General features: G+C 37.6%; 3 protein-coding genes across 3 annotated transcripts; 2 read left to right on the top strand and 1 right to left on the bottom strand.

The window, feature by feature from the left end:
* Positions 1–12,704: 12,704 nt before the first annotated feature.
* LOC123681780 (histone H4) lies at positions 12,705–13,068 on the bottom strand. The gene has a single exon (XM_045620069.1). It carries the CDS (start codon positions 13,060–13,062, stop codon positions 12,751–12,753), a length of 312 nt encoding a protein of 103 aa, XP_045476025.1. The 5' UTR covers positions 13,063–13,068; the 3' UTR covers positions 12,705–12,750.
* A 193-nt stretch (positions 13,069–13,261) lies between these two features.
* On the top strand, positions 13,262–14,039 carry LOC123681775 (histone H3). The gene has a single exon (XM_045620065.1). It carries the CDS (start codon positions 13,268–13,270, stop codon positions 13,676–13,678), a length of 411 nt encoding a protein of 136 aa, XP_045476021.1. The 5' UTR covers positions 13,262–13,267; the 3' UTR covers positions 13,679–14,039.
* A 5,669-nt stretch (positions 14,040–19,708) lies between these two features.
* Positions 19,709–20,161, top strand: LOC123682121 (histone H2B-like). Its single transcript, XM_045620531.1, has one exon. The coding sequence runs from the start codon at positions 19,742–19,744 to the stop codon at positions 20,111–20,113; it is 372 nt and encodes a 123-aa protein (XP_045476487.1). The 5' UTR covers positions 19,709–19,741; the 3' UTR covers positions 20,114–20,161.
* The last annotated feature ends 1,646 nt before the right edge of the window (positions 20,162–21,807 follow it).

The following is a 21,807-nucleotide window of genomic DNA, read 5'->3' as shown; positions in this document are numbered from 1 at the left end:
AAATTTTGGATCTTGTCGAACATTCAATTAAAAATATCCACATTCAACTCCGATGAGGGAGAAGATATTTTGGAAGTATGTCGCAAACTTTCTAAGTTTTGGAACAGTTGAAGCATCTAGAAATTCTGAAAAGGATATATTTGAAGTTCTAGATAACCAGATAAATGTGCGTATCAAAAAAAAATTGTTGACGACGTTTACTCATATCTGTAATGTGAGAAAAAGTTCGATAATGAAGTTTGAAGCAAAAATTAAAATAGAATTTTTCTAATTCGATTGTTCATACCATTCGATTGTTCCTAAATTGGAGGTGCGAAGAAAAATGATAAATTCCCTGAATAATTTTAAGGAGCAAATGTCCTATACATGGGCCCGCAAATGCTATGTTTTCTGGATAGAGGGTACCTACGTTTCTTGTAGTCCTACTTTTTTGTGATGCATATAACATTTTATCGAATCTCTTATTGATCCTCTCTACAGATTGAATAAATAAATACCAAAAATTATAATTAATTATTTATCACTGGATCCTATAATAATTTGAATTTTCCTTGGGATTTCTGAAAATTTGTTTGACAAGAAACCGTAAAGTGTAGTACTGGACCAGAGATTCTTTTCACATTTTTCTAAACAACCAGTGGTTCATCAAAAAGGTCTGGTGAAAAGAAGCGGGCACTCTTCCAGAAAAAATATCACAAAAACTTTAAATTGGAATATCTATGCCAAATTCAGTTAAATATCTTGTGGGGAGAAGGTGCACCCTCGTTAAGCTAGCAGAAAGACTTTCGAATTTTTGATTTTTATTTTGATTTTGTAGGCTTATTTATTATTACCTTATTCAAAAATTTTTTTTTCTTGAATTGTCGGAGAAATCGCGGGTTCCGCGAGCTTTACGGTTGAGCTAGCGGAACCCAATCGTAACTATACTCCTCAGAATAATTTAAATAACATAATAATTTTAGGCTCTATTCAAACTAATTTATCACCCTATTCCGGCGTTTTGATAAGTAAATACACCTTTGACGACTTGGTATAATCGTTTTGGTGTTTCGCCTCCTGTCAGATTGTGATTATTTCCATAGTAACGTACTTGGAAAAAAAAAAAAGTCAAGCTCACTGAAATGTCATTGAATTTTTTAAAAGGCAGCGCTTTGGTTATAGGTCCATTAATAAATAAGAAATTGAAATTATTTTTCGTGATATAATCATAACGAATACCAGAGTGTAGACTATATATTTCGATTATGCGGACCTTTTCATCTCGTCGTATATCGGGAAACACCACACGAGTTGCACTCTCGTGTCTCAGTGTTTAATCGAATATTATATATGCTCTTATGACATAATAACTGATCATTCAATGAATATTAAGTGAATATTCAATGATTATTTTGTTAATACTTATTCGAATATTCCAGTATTCCACTCAAAAAACCTAGCCACCTATGACTGGAACTCTGTTGATATCTTTAAATAAATAAATATATTTCCGGTGGTTTAAAAAATAATGAGCATTTCACAATTGAAAAAAGATGGAATTGTCATAAATAATATTTTGCTATTAAAGTCATCTAGACTTTCTTCCTCCAATCCATGTTTGAATGCCTTTAAAACTGGCACAGAATCTCCATCAATATCACGATATTCCAACATAGCCACCATGCCATCAATTTCCATAGCAGAAAAATATGCATAATTATTCAACAGATTTATTGAATGAACAGGTAATACTGAACACAGTTTACTGTTATCTGATGGATAAATGTAAAAATGTTCGTTATTCTTGGAAAGTCGAGAGTACCCTGGTTTTACCGAAAAAATGGTTACTTATATTTTTATAATCAAATTGTCGTTTGGAAAATCCAGCAATTAGTTCTATTCCATGACAACGTACAAAATACAATAGATCTTTAAGTAGACGCAGTAAAACCTGCGCTGGGACCCTACAATCTACATAGACCCATTACAGGTATACAGGTATATGAACCCATTATAGCTATACAGGTATATTTTTTTTATTTTCCATTATCTTTCTTACTTTCGTAGAATTTATTTCATTGAAAAAACCAAAGAACCCATATCATACTCATCTTTCCGAATGTATTTTCTATCCGTAGAATCTTATGTTATTATTATTAGAACTCTTTATTGCTAAACTCATATGTTAGAATTCATATTCGATTTGCATTTTTCACGTACTGGCGGTATGAGATTAGGGGAGAGTGGGGCTGGAAGTTCCCGGGGTAAGGTGTTCCGATGGTAATAACTTTTTAACAAAAAGAGATATCAAGAAAATGTAAATTAGGCTTTTTTGTGAACCACTGGTAGTTTAAAAAAAATAAGAAAGAAACTCTTGTTCAGTACTACACTTTGGTTTGTTATAGTTTTGTCGTATTTGCATTCGATTTCGAGAAAAAAATTCAAACAGCTCTCTATAGCAATTCTCAGGAAAATCCAAATGATTATAAAGATCCAGTTAGGTAGCTGTGATGAATAAATTAATTATAAGTTTTGATACTTATTTACCAACTGTGTAGCGAAGATTAATAAAGATTCGATAAACTGGTTAAGCATCACAAAAAGTAGGACTACAAGAAACACCCTGTATCTCGAAACCAAAGCGTTTGCGGGCTCATGTTTAAGTGCCTTGATACAAAGGGCGGTAAGGCATGCAAAGCTTCGAAAACTAAATGAGATTAAAAACATATGTTCCGCTGAAAACACTTAGCCTTTGTCAGTAACTAGTTTCGAACGCAGAATCGTAGGAAATTTCCATATGTTAAATGTGTAAACAACTTCCACGTAATTCGAAGTGTTGTTTTTCGTCTTTGTGAAATACATTACATCCCTGATTCAGTTAGGGTAATAGGCAATACCAGTGCCGTATCTAGGGCGTGGCAAAGGTGCACTTGTCACGGGCGCAAGGTCTGCAGGGGCGCCCAAAAATATCAAGAGAAAAAATAATTGGAGCACCACACATAATAATTCGAAAGATCACAACTCGGTTTTCAAGTATACGCCTCGCAACGAGCAATGACGAGGAATCTGGAAACCAAGGACGGAGATCTTTCTTTTTTCTTGGGGGGGGGGGGATTCTCGAACAAAATTTTTTTTTACAACAACGTTTACTCATATCTGTAATGTGGGAAAAAAGTTTGATAACGAAGTTGAATCTTAATTACTCAATATTTTTTTTTATTACCAATTCGATTGTTCTCACCTTATACTGGGTTTTCCTAAAAAGGAGTTACGAAGGAAAATATTCCTTGGATAATTTTAAGAAAAAAAAGTCCTATAAACATGAGACCGCAAACGCTTTGTTTTCGAGATACAGGGTGTTTCTTGTATAGTCATACTTTTTAGTGATGCTTATATTTATTAGTTTATCGAATCTTTATTAATCTTCGCTACAGAATTTGTTGATAAGTACCAGAAGTTATAATCAATTTATTCATCACAGCTTACTAACTGGATTTTTATAATAATTTGGATTTTCCTGAGGATTACCAGAGAGCTGTTTGAATTTTTTTTTCGAAATCGATAGCAGATACGACAAAACTATAACAAACCAAAAAGTGTTGTACTAGACAAGAGTTTCTTTCCACATTTTTCTATAGAACCAGTGCTTCACCAAAAAATAGTTCTGGTGGAAAGAAGCAGGTACCCTTCCACAAAAAATATCACACTGCAGATTTGCAAGCATATCACAAGCTGAAAACTTTAAATCGGAAGATCTATGCCAATTCAAATTGAATATCTTGTGAAGGATAGGTGATATGAGAAAAAAACTTGAACTTTAACACCGGCATCTCAAAAACAAAGCGTTTGCGTAATCGTGTTAGGACTTTTTTTCCTAATAGGATCCGAGAAATCTGTCATTTTCATTTGTACCTCCAATTTAGGAACACCGTTCAGATATAATCAATTCAAAACTGATATATTCACAAAAAAAATTGCAATTTGAATGATCCACAATAAATTATATAACACAGCCCAGACAATTTTCAGATGGGAATTACTCAGTTCAGTTCTTCGACAACTACAGTATTGTGACGAAAATTATACAAAAAACCGAAAACAACGGGTAGGTAAGTGTATACCGATGACGAATGCAAAAATCACAGGTAACAAAAAAGGGGCGATGCCGAGAAAACGGATAGATGAAGGAAAATAATAAACCTCGGACAAAGACGAGCTGAAATGCAATTAATGTACTCATTTTGAAAGCGATAATAAACTCATAAACGGTAAAGGGGTCCGATTTTTTACTGACGTGTCGATTTCAAAGGAAAGAAAAATGATTATTATTATTGGTTCATTTGATGGAGAAATTTTCGTTATTCGTATTCGCGATATTTCTAGAATTTTATATTTTGAAAATCTTGGGGTGGGGTAATCACACCCAGTACCTCCCCATTTCTACGCTCTTGGATTGAAAAAAATGTTGACGAAAAAATGGAATACTTACACTTTGAATTAATTAACCTTTGTTTTAGAGTCTAAATCAGACTCCTCCATTAGACAAACTCTTAAAATGTTCAGAATTTGTCAACACAGAGAGACATATTGGTCTATCTCATTATAAAATTTTTCACTGTGAATTCATTTTTCAGTAAATTCATCAAATATGTACGATCTACTCCTATTATAGGGAATAAATATCACTATTCTTTACCTCTATAAAGCGGTTTAGGTCTATATTATCCTCTAGGGGAGAGTTGGATAATACCGCGCGGTTGATAATTCCGCGCTTCAGTATTATTCAAAAACTATCCACTTTTTCTTTGATGTAGTGTGTATACATCAAAGCTGGACATGCCTACATCCTTCTCCGCGCAATGCCATCACGGTCCCTGAAACGACGAAAATAGCACGCCCTGTAGAAGTTTTTTTCGTCACTCCTTATAATTTTTCGCGTACTTTCAGTAAGAGGTAAGTAATACTGTATTTATATTGTAATACTTTGATACTATAAATTTCTAATGCTTGTACACTGTAGAATTATTGACCGAATACTTTTTTACGTACTATAATATTTCCCATAAAATTTTGAGCTTAAAAAATAAAATTATCAAGTTTGATTATTCCGCGCCGGGGCGCGATATTATCAATCCGTAAAATATGAAGTCTGTACTTGAGGCTATTCGAAACGGAAATAAAATAAAGACATCTGCTAGAAACTTCAGACGAAAATTTACTTAGACTTCATGTTATAAAAAAATATTTACGTTTTGTTGTCATATAGACTTTAAGTTTCCATCAATACTTATTGCGTGATATTTTATATACTGATTTAATTTTGAGAAGAAGATTCGGCTCTCCCTATCTTCACGCAGGAAAATTACTCAGAAAGATATCAATTTTTTTATTATTAGATACTTTTGTTACTTACCCATTCGCGAGCAAATAATGTGGGCACGATTTTGTCAAACCTGGGCACGATAATATCGAATCAGTTCGATAATACCGCGCCTCCATTTTTTTTTATAAATTGACAATAAATACTTTTTGATTAAATTTCAGAAGTTTTTGTTATGCGGTTATTGTACCTGAATAAATGTCCTACTAATAACTCAATATTGTTTCTTTCAATATCAAATAGTTTCCTAATTATAGGTCCAAGTCCTTAGGGGCTCCGTATTATCCAACTCTCCCGTAAGTCGAATTTAATCAAGAACGAATTGTATAACTCGAACTACGCCTATGTCGAACTATACGTAACTCGACGAAAAATCTTGCTCCCGTGGTGTTTCGAGTTATACGAGTTAACTCTTAACTGCATTAATTATCATATTTGATATATCGTATTTTTAATACTGCTAGGGACATCTATGAGCGAGTGTACGAATTTTATGACGTTACTCATTGGAGACAGTAATTCGGATATAGTGAAATGATTTGCAACATTAATCGCAATTTCTCTTAATTCTGGTGGTGTTAAATCGATTTCGTCAGACATAACTAACGAATTTAATGAGTAATTGTAAATTATTTCAAAATTCTAAATGTACGATTCATATTCAAATTCCGTAATCTGTCAATGTTCGTAACAGTCACACCAACTGCAATGATACAATACAAATGTCACTAGGATATTCAATCTAAAATTTTCATTTAATTTCGACAATAATTCACAAAACTTGACTGAAATAGAGAAAATATCGTCTAATACTCGTTGCAGAAGGCAATTCCAACACTCATGCGTTCGAATTTCGCATTCGTGTTAGAATAGAAGCCCATTCTGCAACTTGTTTTAGAATATAGTCCGTTCAGGAATTATTGACATCCCGGGTGGCTGGTGGAAAATCGAAATTAAGTTGGTAATGGCTCATTCGATCAGTAACAATTTGAATTGCAGATTTCGGGTTGGCATTGGAAATGTCATTGACAGGAGGTTAGATTATTCAGTTTGTTTGTATTATTGGTTTTGATCCAAGAAATTTTGAAACTAAAAAGTTGTATCAATTTCAAACACACATTGATTAGTTTATTTGAGTATTTCTCACAGTACTGTTTGAAAAAAGAAGGCAAGTCATTACAGCCTGGATTATTAGAGGAAGAAAATCTGTGCAATACGATTTCACCTTCAAAGAATCATTGAATGATTTGATCGTTACCAAAAGCAACCAATATATCAGTCTGGATAAAATTTGACCAAAAAGCATCTGAATTTCAATAAATCAAAGACAACATTACATAAAATTTATTGGTCACAAGTTCAAAACAGTAAATAAAAGGAAAATTCTTATTGATAAACAGAAAAATATAATAAGTTGAGTACGATTTTATGGTGAATACGTCAGAGGAAAGAAAATATAGAGGTGCCTTATAGCATTTGTTGACATCGCTATAACATTTTTGTTTACAAACACTTATAATGTACTGCGTTGCCATTCTGAGGAAGAAGTAAACTTTTCTCCGTTCTGTGGCATAGATGTTTTGCGAATATTGTGGGGATTTGGCAACACGGTTCTGTTGTTGTTATTGCACGTGACAACTAGAGGGACGTTAAGGGTTAACTGTTCATTTTAATTTCACGTTTGTAATCGTCGTTATTTTATACAAGTTTGTGAATTTAAAGTTACATATTGTTAATTTTAATCATGGTAAAACCTCGAAAAACATGTATAGTGTGTAAAACATCCGGAAATGAAAACCTAACCTATCATAGGTAAGTTCGCGTTTTGAGTCCATAGGCGTAGAATATATCTCGTCTAAAAAATTCGATCCATTCTTTAACGATTTCCTAAAAATTTTCTTGTTTTATGTTCGAATCTATACGCATCTCTAATATCTATCCTATTCATGAAGTAAAATTTAACCATAAGAGACACTAGAATGAAGTGTAATCTGAATAATGTGAAATTGTAATGCAGTGCCAACTGTGGAATTTTTTCTAAAAAGTATGTCAGTAGATTTTTGATAGATTTCTGAACGATGATGGTAGATTTTTAGTAGATAACTCCAAAACCAGTAATCAGTAGAAAGAAAGAATTAGAAGAACGATTCCGTTGGAGGAGAGGCTCATTGATCATTTCGGACAGAGGAACTGTTTTTTTGATTATCATACATAAATGTTTTTCAAGCCAATTGACCTTATTGATTCCTTCAACCCAAAAAGAAAAATCATGAAGCTGTCATACTTATCGAAATTGTAATAAATCATGTGTTAAAACTTCTTAGTGTTATTACTGTGTCTTCTCCCCAATGCATTGTGAATCATATTTGAAACAAATGAATTCCCCCTTTATTTTTGAGAAAAAAAGGTAGTATGAATGTAGTATGAATGTTGTGTCGGCAGCACACAATTGCACTTTTCTGTATTGTGGGTTGCTGACTCATAAAATGATTTGAAAATATTGGCAATATGAGCCAATATGGAACGAGCGGTTTTTTATAACAGCAAAAACATTATAATTAATTGGAACTGTTAATGAGAGTGATATACTTTCTTGTTCTCCGCATATTTCGTCGCTATAAACAATAGTATTCGCATTATCGCTAATTTCGATAAGTTTATTAACTTCGCTGTGTGTGGCAAATTAATTCAAGTGTTAGTAACTGATAGAGACAGTAATTAGTTATAAGGTTCAAGAATATCAAGTGCATGACCACTGGTGTGCCATCATTGAGGGATCCCTCCAGGCCTACGAAAGAAAAGGAGCTTTTATATTCAGTTTCTCATTAGCGGAAAATCTGTGAATTGTTTTTGCCATCGCAACATCTACAATAAAAATACAGTCCATACTCGCTCTACTTATTAAATACAGTGAAGAGCTAACAACTTCTTTCTCTTTTGCAGTCAGGCTATAAATTAGCCTTTTACTGCTCCATCTCAATATAATTCACCTCTGGTGAGCTATTTTGATCTGCTCTAGCAGGTGGCAAAGTTTGTGTAATCATTACACAATCTCTGTGCCAGTAAGGGTTTGGCTCTAATACACACTTCCTAGAGAAGTGCCATCTTCGGTCGTTTGTGTTTCCTAGGAGCTTTTTCATCGTAGTCGCAAGCCTTCCTTATAAAAGGGTTTGCATGATTTTCCATTTCAATGAAGGTCTTCACGCTCAGATCTTTTAGATGGTCGCCCAGGAATGGTATTTTCAGGTCTTCATGTACCTATCCGTACCTTGCTGACAAACCAAGCTGCATTTACGGCTGGTCTTAGGATCGTATTCTGCACGACTTGAAGTCTCTGCAGGTGCGTCTTTGCGGCGTATCCCCAAGCCGAACATGCGTAACACATGACCGGCCGGATGGTGGACTTATAAAGAAGAAGCTTGTTGGAAAGAAACATTTTTGTGCTTTTGCAAAGTAGCGGTTGCAACGCTGCCGCTGTTGTCTTTCCCCTTCGTCACAGCTGATGTGACGTGTTGGTTCCAAGTGAGCTTTTTGTCAAGTATCACTCCCAGATACTTGGCCTCGTTTTTCCATTACAATCCTCCTACCGAACATTACGACGAGTCCGGTGGGATCTATTTTCTTTCGGCTAAAAAAAACTGCTTCGATCTTCTCAGGGTTTCTTGTAGGTACTTCGTTGCCATTTTGGGACACCAAGAACTGGCAAGAAAGGCGGTATCGTCAGCGTAAAGTGCCATGGAGTTTTTCACCGTTTTTGGCATTTCGGATACATATATTGTGAAAAATATTGGAGACAGCAGAGATCCTTGCGGAACTCCGGCTGAAAGAGACCTCTCTGAAGACAATACTCCGTCAAATCTGGCTCTAAACTTGCGAGAATACAGGTAAGAAGCTAAAAGTTGGACCATGGAGAGTGGGAAACCTGCCGTAAGCAGTTTGTATAGCAGTCCTTTGGGCCGTACTTTATCAAACGATTTGGCTACATCCAAAAACACAGCTCCTGTGACTTGTTTCCGGTTATATCCATCCGTGATTGGTTCCACTACTCGGAGCACTTGTTGCACAGTGGAATGTTGGCTTTAAAAACCGAACTGTTCCTACTGTATGATATTCTTTTCTTTCGTTATTGTGTTGAATCTTTAGCATTGACTATATTCGTCAGTGCTACTAAAGCTTTTCGAGGGAGGTTCCGCAACGTCAAGTTAGTAATGCCGTCCGGTCCTGGTGCCGTTCTCACTTTACTCGACATAATAGTGTTCTGGATTTCCTGAACGGTTCGAAACCAATAGCTTCCGTTGATTCATTTTTCACTTTGCGGTTGACGTCCTCAATGTGGTCCAATTCCGCATAGTTGTAACTACAGCTGCATTGGCGTTGGAGGTTATCTGCGAAAGCTTCAGACTTTTCTTCTGGACTGTACACCATTCCTCGTAAACCGTGAATCGGCGGGGTTGGTTTCCTATCTGAGTGCAATGCTTTGGCCATCCGCCAAACACTGTTGTCTTCTGTGGAAAGAGAAAGTAGTTTCTCTTCCCAACTATCATTCCGGACCTTTCTGAGAGCCTCCTTGACTCTATCGTTGAGCTAGAGTGCTTCTCTCTGATAAGCTCCGCCATCAATAGGTTATTACCACCAATAACACCCAAGAATCGCTCGAATTTCATGTTTTCTATTTTCAGCTGTTTGAAATGCAGGAATAAGAAAAAACCTTCTAATTTTACACAGACATCCTAAAGGACTAATGAACACGTAGGTACCTTTCATTTTGCAAACACAGAACCTTTCAGAAACTATAATTGATCATTTCAAAGAGCGATTTAACGAGCACACATATATAGGTATTAAATATGAATAACAAATATTAATCGCTCTTTGAAATGATTAATTATAGTTTCTGAAACGTTTATTTGTGATTGCAAAGTGATAGATACTTACGTATCAATTAGTCCTTCAGAAAGTATGTGTGAAATTAGCAGCCTTATATTATTCATTCCGTACCTGCATTTGTCCGATTTATTGTTACGTGAATATTGGCATTTTTTCGATATTCCGCTTGAATTATATATTTATTTGAAGTACCTATATGTACCTATTCGGTAATGATTGATTGCAAGTACTGACTTTGTTTTAAAGGTAAAAAAACCTGACCCGCCACCTCTTGTCCACATGTTTTTGGATAAGAACAAGATCTATGTTAAAACTGTCGAAATCAAAATCAGGATAGATATTTTTCAGGGGGACACGCAGAGTCTCTTCTGGTTTTGTTTGGCGCTAAACCTACTGAGAAGCCAGTTAGATACATCGACGACCTCAAGCTCTACTCCGCTAACGACGAGCAATTGGGAAATGTGGTAGCGTTCTTTGAGGCTATCGGAATGAAGCCGGGGAAAGATGAATGTGCCGTGGTTCAGGCGAAGAGAGAAGTCAAGTACAATCAATAGGGGACAGATCTGGTCGGCACGCAGAACCTGACGATACAAGAATGCCAGAGTCTTTCATCTACCTCAGAGCACATCAAGCCCTAAGATCCCTGAAATGAAATGAAGAACATTTTCAAGGCAAAATTTGTAAAAAAAATTTTTGTAGTCTCATTCTAAAATAAATTGAAGGACAATAATCAATACGGTAAGGACTTTCGGTTTCAAGGTGGACAGAGAAATGGGGAATCAGAAAAATTGGAGAACAAGATGAATATTTCAAATTTGATCGATAATTTTTGAAGGTCCTGAGAAGGACCGATTAGTTATATATATATATATATATATATATATATATATATATATATATATATATATATATATATATATATATATATATATATAACTTAGACGCAATAATGGTCGTGATTTATACAGAATGATTTCTCAGGGAATCGGTGTGAACACCAAAAAAATACTCTGTTTTCTTTGCCGAGCTTTCGGATTTTATTCAATCCATCCTCAGGGCTTCTACAAGATATCAACAAAAATTATCAGTTACAATAAAGAGAAAAAATAAACATTCTATATATATATATATATATATATATATGAACCCATCGGTTCATATTTGACACCCTTATGAGAGATAAGTTCAACGGTTGATATATATGTTTTTTCTTTGTAAATATAATATGGATTGTACCGTGTGTGAAATATTGTGCAATACGGGATAGGAATGAGAAAATTGGCTTCTCGATTAGAAAATGTGTGATCTCGTTATACGCGGAGGGGATTAACTTAGCGAGAATTATCAACTCAAACGGGTGGGATGAACGGAACTTCTTCTTCTTGATAGTGCCAATCCGTTATCGGATATTGGAGACCATTCTGGCTATTGTGACCTTATTCACTGTTGCACGAAACAGTCCAATTGTTGTTTCCCAGAACCAGACCCTCAAATTTCTGAGCCACGAAATTCTCCTCCTGCCGGGACCTCTCCTTCCCCCAACCATGCCCTGCTGTATAAGCTGGAGAAGGCTGTATCTTTGTTCATTCCGCATGATGTGGCCCAAGTACTCCAGTTTCCTCCTCTTCACGGTGTCAACAATTTCAGTTTTCTTGTTGACTAATATTAGAACCCTCTCATTGGTCATGTGCTCTGTGCAATTGATTCGGAGTATTCTTCTGTAGAGCCACATCTCGAATACTTCAAGCCTCTTACACGAAGCTTCAGTAAGCGTCCATGACTCCACCCATACAGAAGCACAGGAAAGACATAGCACTTCAGAAGTCGTATTTTGGTCTTCTTGTTCAGGTCGTGAATCGTGAAAAGTTTTTTCATTTTAATGGAAGCTGCTCTTGCCTTTTCAATCCTACAGCGGATTTCCCTCGAATGATCCCATGCCGAGGTACGAAATTGTTTCGACTCTCTACCATTCTGTTGTCGATGTAAAGTTGATGAACGTAACGCGCAGAAGAAATAATTATATATCTTATCGCCGCCTACCGTCATCGATTCTGTGAAAATATTTTATGGAATAATTTATATAAGCCCATTTCTTAATTTGTTCAAATTGATAAAATAAGGTGGCAATAAAATTTGGATGAGAAATGTTACTCCTAGTGCACTACTAACCAAATGCTTATAAACTTGAATAGATAACACTTGTTTGTCCTCGGAATATTTTTACATTTTGCGATCGTATGGTCACAGCAATTCCAAGTAAAAAAAAAATTAATAAATAATATTTAGTTAGGAGAATGAAAATGTTAGCTGTTTACCCTTAACGCTGAATTCCAAAAGAATTATCTCGTCATAGTAATTTGGTTGCCCATCTCACGGACAGGCTTAGGCTTTGTGGGAATTTTGTTTGCTTTCGGATTGTATGATATTTGCGTAATGGAAAAAACGAGAAAACGTTAACTTTGTGGTCCTGAAAAGGACCGATAGCAATATTTCGATGGTGAAATTTAACCTCCGAAACCGTACAACGTACGACCTTGGCGTTTCAAAGCATATACGACGTCCATTGCTGTTACAGTCTTCCTTTTTGCGTGTTCGGTGTAAGTTACAGCGTCTCTAATAACGTTTTCTAGGAATACCTTAAGTACACCTCTAGTTTCTTCGTAAATCAAACCAGAGATACGTTTCACCCCACCGCGGCGGGCCAATCTTCTGATAGCGGGCTTCGTGATTCCTTGGATATTGTCTCGTAGAACTTTCCTGTGACGCTTAGCGCCACCTTTTCCCAAACCCTTACCACCTTTGCCTCTGCCAGACATTTTTCAGTTAAGGACTACAATAACAAGAATTAACTAAAGGTTTCAGCGGAAAATACGGCTTTTATACCATCACAGTTTTCCCCACCACTAGATCTACACGACCAACCAATGATATTGCGAGAATGTGCAGAGGAACCGCCTACCTATTCCGCTATAAATAGATGAATCTAAGATTTCCCTCAACTAGTTTATACCCATACTCGAGATGGCCCGTACGAAGCAAACCGCAAGAAAATCCACTGGCGGAAAGGCACCGCGTAAGCAACTTGCCACAAAAGCGGCACGTAAAAGTGCACCCGCTACTGGTGGCGTAAAAAAACCTCATCGTTACCGTCCAGGTACCGTAGCTCTTCGTGAGATCCGTCGTTATCAGAAAAGTACCGAGCTGTTGATTCGCAAACTTCCTTTCCAAAGGTTAGTGCGCGAAATTGCCCAAGACTTCAAGACCGATCTCCGTTTCCAGAGCTCCGCCGTGATGGCCCTTCAAGAAGCTAGCGAAGCTTATCTGGTCGGTCTATTCGAAGATACAAATTTATGTGCCATTCACGCCAAGAGAGTAACCATTATGCCGAAGGACATTCAACTTGCTCGACGTATCCGTGGCGAACGTGCTTAAGCATCTTTTTCACAAAGTTTAAAATCGGTTCTTTTCAGAACCACAACTTTTTTTTTTACATTTATACAATTGATTGATTTCTTATAAGGTATCCCAAATTAAAGATCCGATATCAATAGTGCAATATAACCTTACTTAATTTCTTCCAACAAAATGCGTTACGAATTTCAATTTTGATTATGGATTTTCCATCAGTCTTTTGATATCCTCTATATCTTGGCGCAATAGCTTATTTTAAGCTGGAAGCAAATTATGCCGTCTTATTTCCAATTCGATCATTCAACTGCAAAAGATTCTGATGACCAGCATTAGAGAGAAGCGATACCGTGATTTCTAGATCACGTTGTGAAACGTGAACGTTACTTTATGATATCAGTGAAATTAAAGCGTGACGTGATCACTGTTTAGGTTGCTTGTTAATAATATTTATATGAATCACCCAAACCTTAGTTCGTTTATCTTTGCAACTCGAATTGGTCACTCATTCAAAGCAAAATTGTTATGAAAACATCCATTTTTCTTACATATTCAACTCTTTTCCTTATTTCAGATTTAGTTAGGAACGTAACAGAAGGATATCGATTTTTCAAATGTTTCCTCAAATTTGAAGAGGTGATTTTGAAAGATAATTTCAACTTGCATAAATTACAAGTAGCATAATTTACATCAACTTTTGTAAAGAAAGCCCAAAGATTGCTGGTCTTTCGCCTGTTATTATTCTTTCGCCTATTATTATTATGTCGCTGACGTGTTTTCGTTTATTTTTTATAATACAGAGTACCATTTATTGCTTCGGTCGACAACTTCAATATAGAAAGAATTTCTTTGGGGTTGTTTATCAAAGATAAGCATAAAATTAGAATTTTATTGCCACCACCAATTATGCAGTAATGCAGTAGTTATTAGTTTGCAGCAAGTATTTATTGTTTAACTAGTTCTACAAAAATACTTCCTACAGCATGCGAAGTTGCATACGATGCTGGGATTGTCATAAAAATATGCAATTATGTTAGTCGAAAAAGGTTCCGAAGCAATAAAAACATCAGGCTGCCTTCATAATTTACGATTGCAACGGACGATGATATGCCCTGAAAAGATCTGTGAAATGTTCAAACTGTTATCCCGTCACGCTCTGTATTCGTTTTTCGGAACCGTGACTACCTGTGACATTCTGATCTCAGTGATTAAATCACAGTTCGTGAAATATCGCTCTTCTCTAATCAGCATTCCACCGACTGTTTCATAACATTTTGAAGAGGATAATGAGCATACAAGTTGTAAATAACATCCCATCACCAGTAAGGGTTAATGTACAACAATCTAGCTTGCGACATGTTTGGAATACCATAGACGATGAGATGGCGGTAGTTTTTGCAGACACTCGCCATTGCTAGAGTCCATCGAACTCTGTGCTAAGCTTTAATTCTTCGGGTTTGATGAAATGTCCATCAGTTGATTATTCAGGTGATGCGTCAGCAGTGTTGTGAAAGGCAGTGCTATGGTTCCTAAATGGTTTTGTCGGAGATGACCCGGGACCAACTTCTATTTTCTTTTGAAGTTTGTAGGTTCGGGTATATACCCGAACTTAAATAGGTGGAGTCAATTTAGGTGGTACGATCTCAAATAAAAAGTTTACACTGAGAAGGTAATTTTTTTAGAAGGAATGGAATTAGAGAGTGAAGTTTGCGCAGCGAGGTGCGCAAAGAGTGAGTGAGTGAACACGTGGTGAAACACGTGATAGCAAAAAGTGAGAGAGTGAACACGTGGTGAAACACGTAGTAATTGAGTCGTTAAGTGAATGTTGTGTTCCGTTACGGCTCAAGAAGTTTTTAAGTACTTTTCAGTACTAGTTATCAGTGAAAAAAAAAATATATAAATAAATAAAAAATGGAGAATAAGGTGACCAGACCAATCACAAATGAGGATATTCTGGGTTTTATGGCTGAAATACGGGAGTTGAGAGAGACAGTAGCTGCCCTCAGCCGTAGAAATACGCAACTTGAAACATTGCTCACGCAATGTTCAAGCATAGGCCACGCCCCCTCAGGAACAACTTCGACAAATGAGGAGGCGACAACCGAGATGGAAGTCGACCATCAGATCCAGGGGAACAACAAAGCAGATGAAAAAGTCTCAAACGACGAGGATGACGAGGAATTCCAACTCGTCAGTAGAAAAAAGAAAAGGAGGACTGAGGCGCCGGTATCACCCAAACCGGCTGCTGCGGATGAGAAAAAGACGAGAGTTCCGCCTATTATCCTGCGGACCAAGGAAAATTGGTCGCAGATAATACGGTTCCTGAAAGAGTGCGGAATAAATATTCTGAGGAGTCAGAATATTAAAGATGGGGTCAGAATACAACCCGCTGGAGCCGACGATTATCGGAGAATCACCAAAATCTTCGACCAGAAAGATCTCCCGTATCACTCTTTCTCCCTTCCTGAGGAGAAAGTTCTAAAAGTGGTATTGAGGGGAATACCTGAAACGGTTGAGATGACAACCGTCGCAGAGGACTTGAAGAAACAAGGCTTCCACCCAACGGGAGCCTTTAGGATGAAAAGCGGCAAAGAAAGAAAGCCAACCCCCCTGGTTCTAGTCCATTTGCCGCGAGACGAAAGTCGTATTTACGACATAAAAACTGCCGCTGATGTCTGCGTTAAGGTGGAAACATTACGCAGAAAACCCGGTCTGGGCCAATGCCATAGGTGCCAGAAATTCGGGCATGCGGCAAATAGATGCAACGCACCAAGGAAATGCGTTGCCTGCGCAGAGGACCACAATGGGGTGACGAAGTGCCCCAAGGATAAAAAGAGCCCGGCGAAATGCGCTCTATGTAATGGCCCTCATCCGGCCAATTACAAGGGATGCCCCCTCAATCCCTCAAAGGGAAATCCGACGGTTTCCTTTTCAAAGCCGGCCGTCTCACAGAAAGATCAGGCCAAACCCATTTCGGCACCAAAAAGGACGGTTCCTGCCAAAGTAGAGCAGAAACCCGAGAAGAAGACCCCGAAGGAAAAGAATCCAGCGTTCAAAACGAAGAAGACGGCGAAAAAATCGCCTAAGAAAATTTCTCCGAAAAAGGCAGAAATTGAAAAACTCATGGCCACATTCCAGGTCATGATGAACCAGATGATCAAACTTCTGGAATAGCACTGGAGTACAGAAGGAAGCCAAAATCTCTGGAGATAGCGGTCTGGAATGCAGACGGCATCACAAATAAAAAGGACGAGTTCGAAGACTTCTTGAACAGGCATGAAGTGGATGTAGCACTGGTGTGTGAAACCCACCTCAAACCATGCCTCTCTCTGAAAATCCGCAACTACCAGACCTATCGTAGGGACCGGAATGACGAGAGAAAAGGTGGAACAGCCATCTTGATCAAGAAGTCTATTGCTCATTCGGAAATAGATCTACCCGATCTTCAGCATCTGGAAGCCAACGCAATAACCGTGTACACCAACTCCGGTGACATAAGATTGATTGCCGCTTATAATAGACCGGGCCGAAAACTACTCAATGAGGACTTGAGGCGTGTTTTCGATCCCAGAACTCCGACACTGATGGCAGGCGATCTGAACGCCAAGCATCCAGCATGGCATAGCAGAATCACAAATGCTAGTGGAAGAACACTGAACGATTTTGCGGACAATAACCAAGAAATCGTTATGAATGCACCGAATGAGCCAACTCATTACGGACCGATAGGTCGCCCGGATGTATTGGACATCGCGATGTTCAAGAACATCCCATTAGTTCATCGGATCACAGCCATATCTGAGCTGAGTTCCGATCATAATCCTTTTTTGGTTCATCTTGGAGATGAATTCGACGTGGATCCGCCAAAAACCAAGTCATGGACAGACTGGCAGGTTTTCAAGGAACAAATGACGACGAATATGGGTCCACTTAGACTCATATATGACTCCAAGGAACTGGACTCAGCCGTCGAGTCCCTCACGAAAATCATCAAAACGTCATTGGACGGTTCAACACGAATTTCTTCTTTGCCTAGTCAGAAGAACTCGATCCCAGAAGACATCAAGGAGCTTATCAGGGAGAAGCATAGAGCGAGGCGTAGAGCTCAGAACACACTCAGCCCTGAGGACCGTCGAGTGTTCAATCAGCTCAACGCTAGAGTCAAGGAGGCTCTCAGAAAGGTCCGGAATGATCGTTGGGAAGAGAAATTAATCTCTCTTTCCACAGAAGACAACAGTGTTTGGCGGATGGCCAAAGCACTGCGCTCAGATAGAAAACCAACCCCACCGATTCACGGTTTACAAGGAATGGTATATAGTCCAGAAGAAAAGGCTGAAGCTTTCGCGGATAACCTCGAAAGCCAATGCAGTTGTACCTACAACTATGCGGATTTGGACCACATCGAGGACGTCAACCGCAAAGTGAGAAGAGACCTGAAAAAGGAATCAACGGAAGCTATTGGTTTCGCAACCGTTCAGGAAATCCAGAACACTATTATGTCGAGTAAAGTGAAAACGGCACCAGGACCAGACGGCATCACTAACTTGACGTTGCGAAACCTCCCTCGAAAAGCCTTAGTAGCATTGACGAATATAGTCAATGCTACGCTACGACTAAGGTACTTTCCGAAGGAATGGAAGAAAGCCAACGTGGTTTCAATCCACAAGGCCGGCAAAGATGCTAAATTCCCGCAGAACTACCGTCCTATCAGTCTTCTCTCGTGCATAGGGAAGATTACGGAAGCGGTCATTCTGAAAAGACTGAAGACAATAACAGAAGAAAAGAAGATTATACAGTTGGAACAGTTTGGTTTTCAAAGCCAACACTCCACTGTGCAACAGGTGCTCCGAGTAGTGGAACAAATCACGGATGGATATAACCGCAAACAAGTCACAGGAGCTGTGTTCTTGGATGTGGCCAAAGCGTTTGATAAAGTATGGCACAAAGGATTGCTATACAAACTGCTCGCGGCCGGATTTCCACTCTCCATGGTCCAACTTCTAGCTTCTTACCTGCATTCTCGCAAGTTTAGAGCCAGAGTTGACGGAGTATTGTCTTCTGAGAGGTCTCTTTCAGCCGGAGTTCCGCAAGGATCTCTGCTGTCTCCAATATTATTCACAATATATGTATCCGACATGCCAAAAACGGTGAAAACCTCCATGGCACTGTACGCTGACGACACCGCCATTCTTGCCAGTTCATAGTGTCCCAAAATGGCAACGAAGTATCTACAGGAAGCCATCTATAGACTTCAATCCTGGTTTGCTCGATGGAGAATCGAAGTAAACCCTGAGAAGAGCGAAGCCGTTCTTTTCAGTCGAAAGAAAAAAGATCCCATAGGACATGTCGTAATGTTCGGTAGGAGGATCGAATGGAAAGACGAGGCCAAGTATCTGGGAGTGATACTTGACAAGAAGCTTACTTGGAAACAACACGTCACATCGGCTGTGACGAAGGGAAAGACAGCAGCGGCAGCGTTGCAACCGCTACTTTGCAAAAGCAGCAAAATGTCTCTTTCCAACAAGCTTCTTCTCTATAAGTCCACCATTCGGCCGGTCATGTCTTACGCATGCCCGGCTTGGGGATACGCCGCAAAGACGCATCTGCAGGGACTTCAAGTCGTGCAGAGTACGATCCTGAGACGGGCCGTAAATGCACCATGGTTTGTCAGCAACGTACGGATACATGAAGACCTGCATATACCATTCTTAGACGACCATTTAATAGATCTGAGCGTGAAGACCTTCAACAAAATGAAAAATCACGCAAACCCTCTTATAAGGAAGGCTTGCGACTATGATGAAAAAGCCCCTAGGAAACACAAAAGACCGAAGATGGCACTTCCCTAGGAAGTGTGTATTAGAGCCAAACCCTTACTGGCACAGAGATTGTGTAATAATTAATTACACAAACCTTCTGAAGTGGCATACTGCCACCTGCTAGAGCAGACCAAATTAGCTCACCAGAGGTAAATCATATTGAGACTGAGCAGTAAAAGGCTAATAGCCTGACTGCAAAAGAGAACGAAGTTCCAAGTTCCAAGGTAATTTTTTAGTTTTCACTTATCGTCAGATTGATCGATTGAAGATGCCTCCTAAAACTAGCGGAAAAGCTGCCAAGAAAGCTGGCAAGGCCCAAAAAAACATTTCTAAAAGCGACAAGAAGAAGAAACGCAAGAGGAAGGAAAGTTACGCTATCTACATTTATAAAGTATTGAAACAAGTCCATCCGGATACGGGTATTTCAAGCAAGGCTATGAGCATCATGAACAGTTTCGTTAATGATATTTTCGAACGCATCGCCGCCGAGGCGAGTAGACTTGCTCACTACAACAAACGTTCGACAATAACCAGCAGGGAAATTCAAACAGCAGTGCGCCTTCTCTTGCCCGGTGAGTTGGCAAAACACGCCGTCAGCGAAGGAACTAAAGCAGTAACAAAATACACCAGTTCCAAATAAAGCAGGAATTGTTGTTGCATATCAAACGGTTCTTTTCAGAACCACAAATTTTTAAAACTTATAATTATAGTCTGATCTCTAATTTCACCGTTAACGACATGTAGATTTATCAATTTGAAATAATCCATACTAATATAATTCGAATATGTTCGTCAACTTCCTATACCTTGTCTGATAATTTTGCACACCAATATCATATATATATATATGTATATATATTCGGTTCAATGTTATTTACCTGCTTTTCAATTGTTACTATATATATATATATATAAATATATATTTATACCGTTGCAGGGTAAGGCTTAGAGGTTGCCGGTTCCTCTCAGAACAAGGCAACACTCACTGTATTGCATCTTGCATAGTCACGAAGATCTAATAGAGAAGGCGCAAAAGGAGATGATCTTGTGGACCACGAGAATTGTGAGAAGTTTCCTCAGAAGCCTCAATTGCTTCTGAGGAAACTTCTCACAATTCTCGTGGTCCACAAGATCATCTCCTTTTGCGCCTTCTCTATTAGATCTTCGTGAAGTCCAAGTTTGGCTGTGTTCCCAGTTAGATGCATCTCAACCAGCCCATTCGTGGTGTGAGTAGATATATATATATATATATATATATATATATATATATATATATATATATACATATATATATATATATATATCAACAATTTTAATTCCCAATATACAACAATAGTTATAAGTTAGATAAGGGGTGTGGGAAAATTGATAAGTGTTATAATGTCACTCTTCTTTATTTCATTTAGTCGACGTTTCGATCCCGATGGGGACCTTCTTCAGGACTCTACAATAGCAATAAAAAACAGTCAAAATAAGGCAATCACAAAACATGTAAAAATAGTACATACCGAAATACAGTATTCTTGAGAGCTATTGATTTGTGTTCAAATAAGATCTTTACAACTCTGTATTTCGGTATGTACTATTTTTACATGTTTTGTGATTGCCTTATTTTGACTGTTTTTTATTGCTATTGTAGAGTCCTGAAGAAGGTCCCCATCGGGATCGAAACGTCGACTAAATGAAATAAAGAAGAGTGACATTATAACACTTATCAATTTTCCCACACCCCTTATCTAACTTATAACTATTGTTATATATATATATATATATATATATATATGTATATATATATATATATATATATATATATATATATATATATATATATATATATATATATATATATATATATATATATATATATATATATATATGTATATATATATATATATATATATATATATATATATATATATATATATATATATATATATATATATATATATATATATATATATATATAAACCTGTTGCAAACAGTGATTGTTAAATATATATATATATATATATATATATATATATATATATATATATATATATATATATATATATATATATATATGACTAACGTCGAGTTCCAAGACATTTTTTACCAGCTAACCGCGAGTTCCAAGACCGATGTATAGTTCCAGGACAGTCTTGGAACTGATATATGCCTAATGTTGACTTCCAGGACCGAAATGATAGTTCCGGGACAGTCTTGGAACTGATATATCGCACTCCGGCGAGAACAGTGTCCCAACTCAAAAAATACGAATTCTGAGCTTATAACAGCAATGAATGCGTATTTTGTATCCTCACGTGCACGAAAAACGACACATCTCTAAGTCCC

Source organism: Harmonia axyridis, chromosome 6 (genome assembly GCF_914767665.1).
Source record: "Harmonia axyridis chromosome 6, icHarAxyr1.1, whole genome shotgun sequence".
Taxonomy (NCBI): domain Eukaryota; kingdom Metazoa; phylum Arthropoda; class Insecta; order Coleoptera; family Coccinellidae; genus Harmonia; species Harmonia axyridis.
The sequence above is the reverse complement of the archived record's forward strand: the minus strand, read 5'-3'. Positions and strand labels throughout refer to the sequence as shown.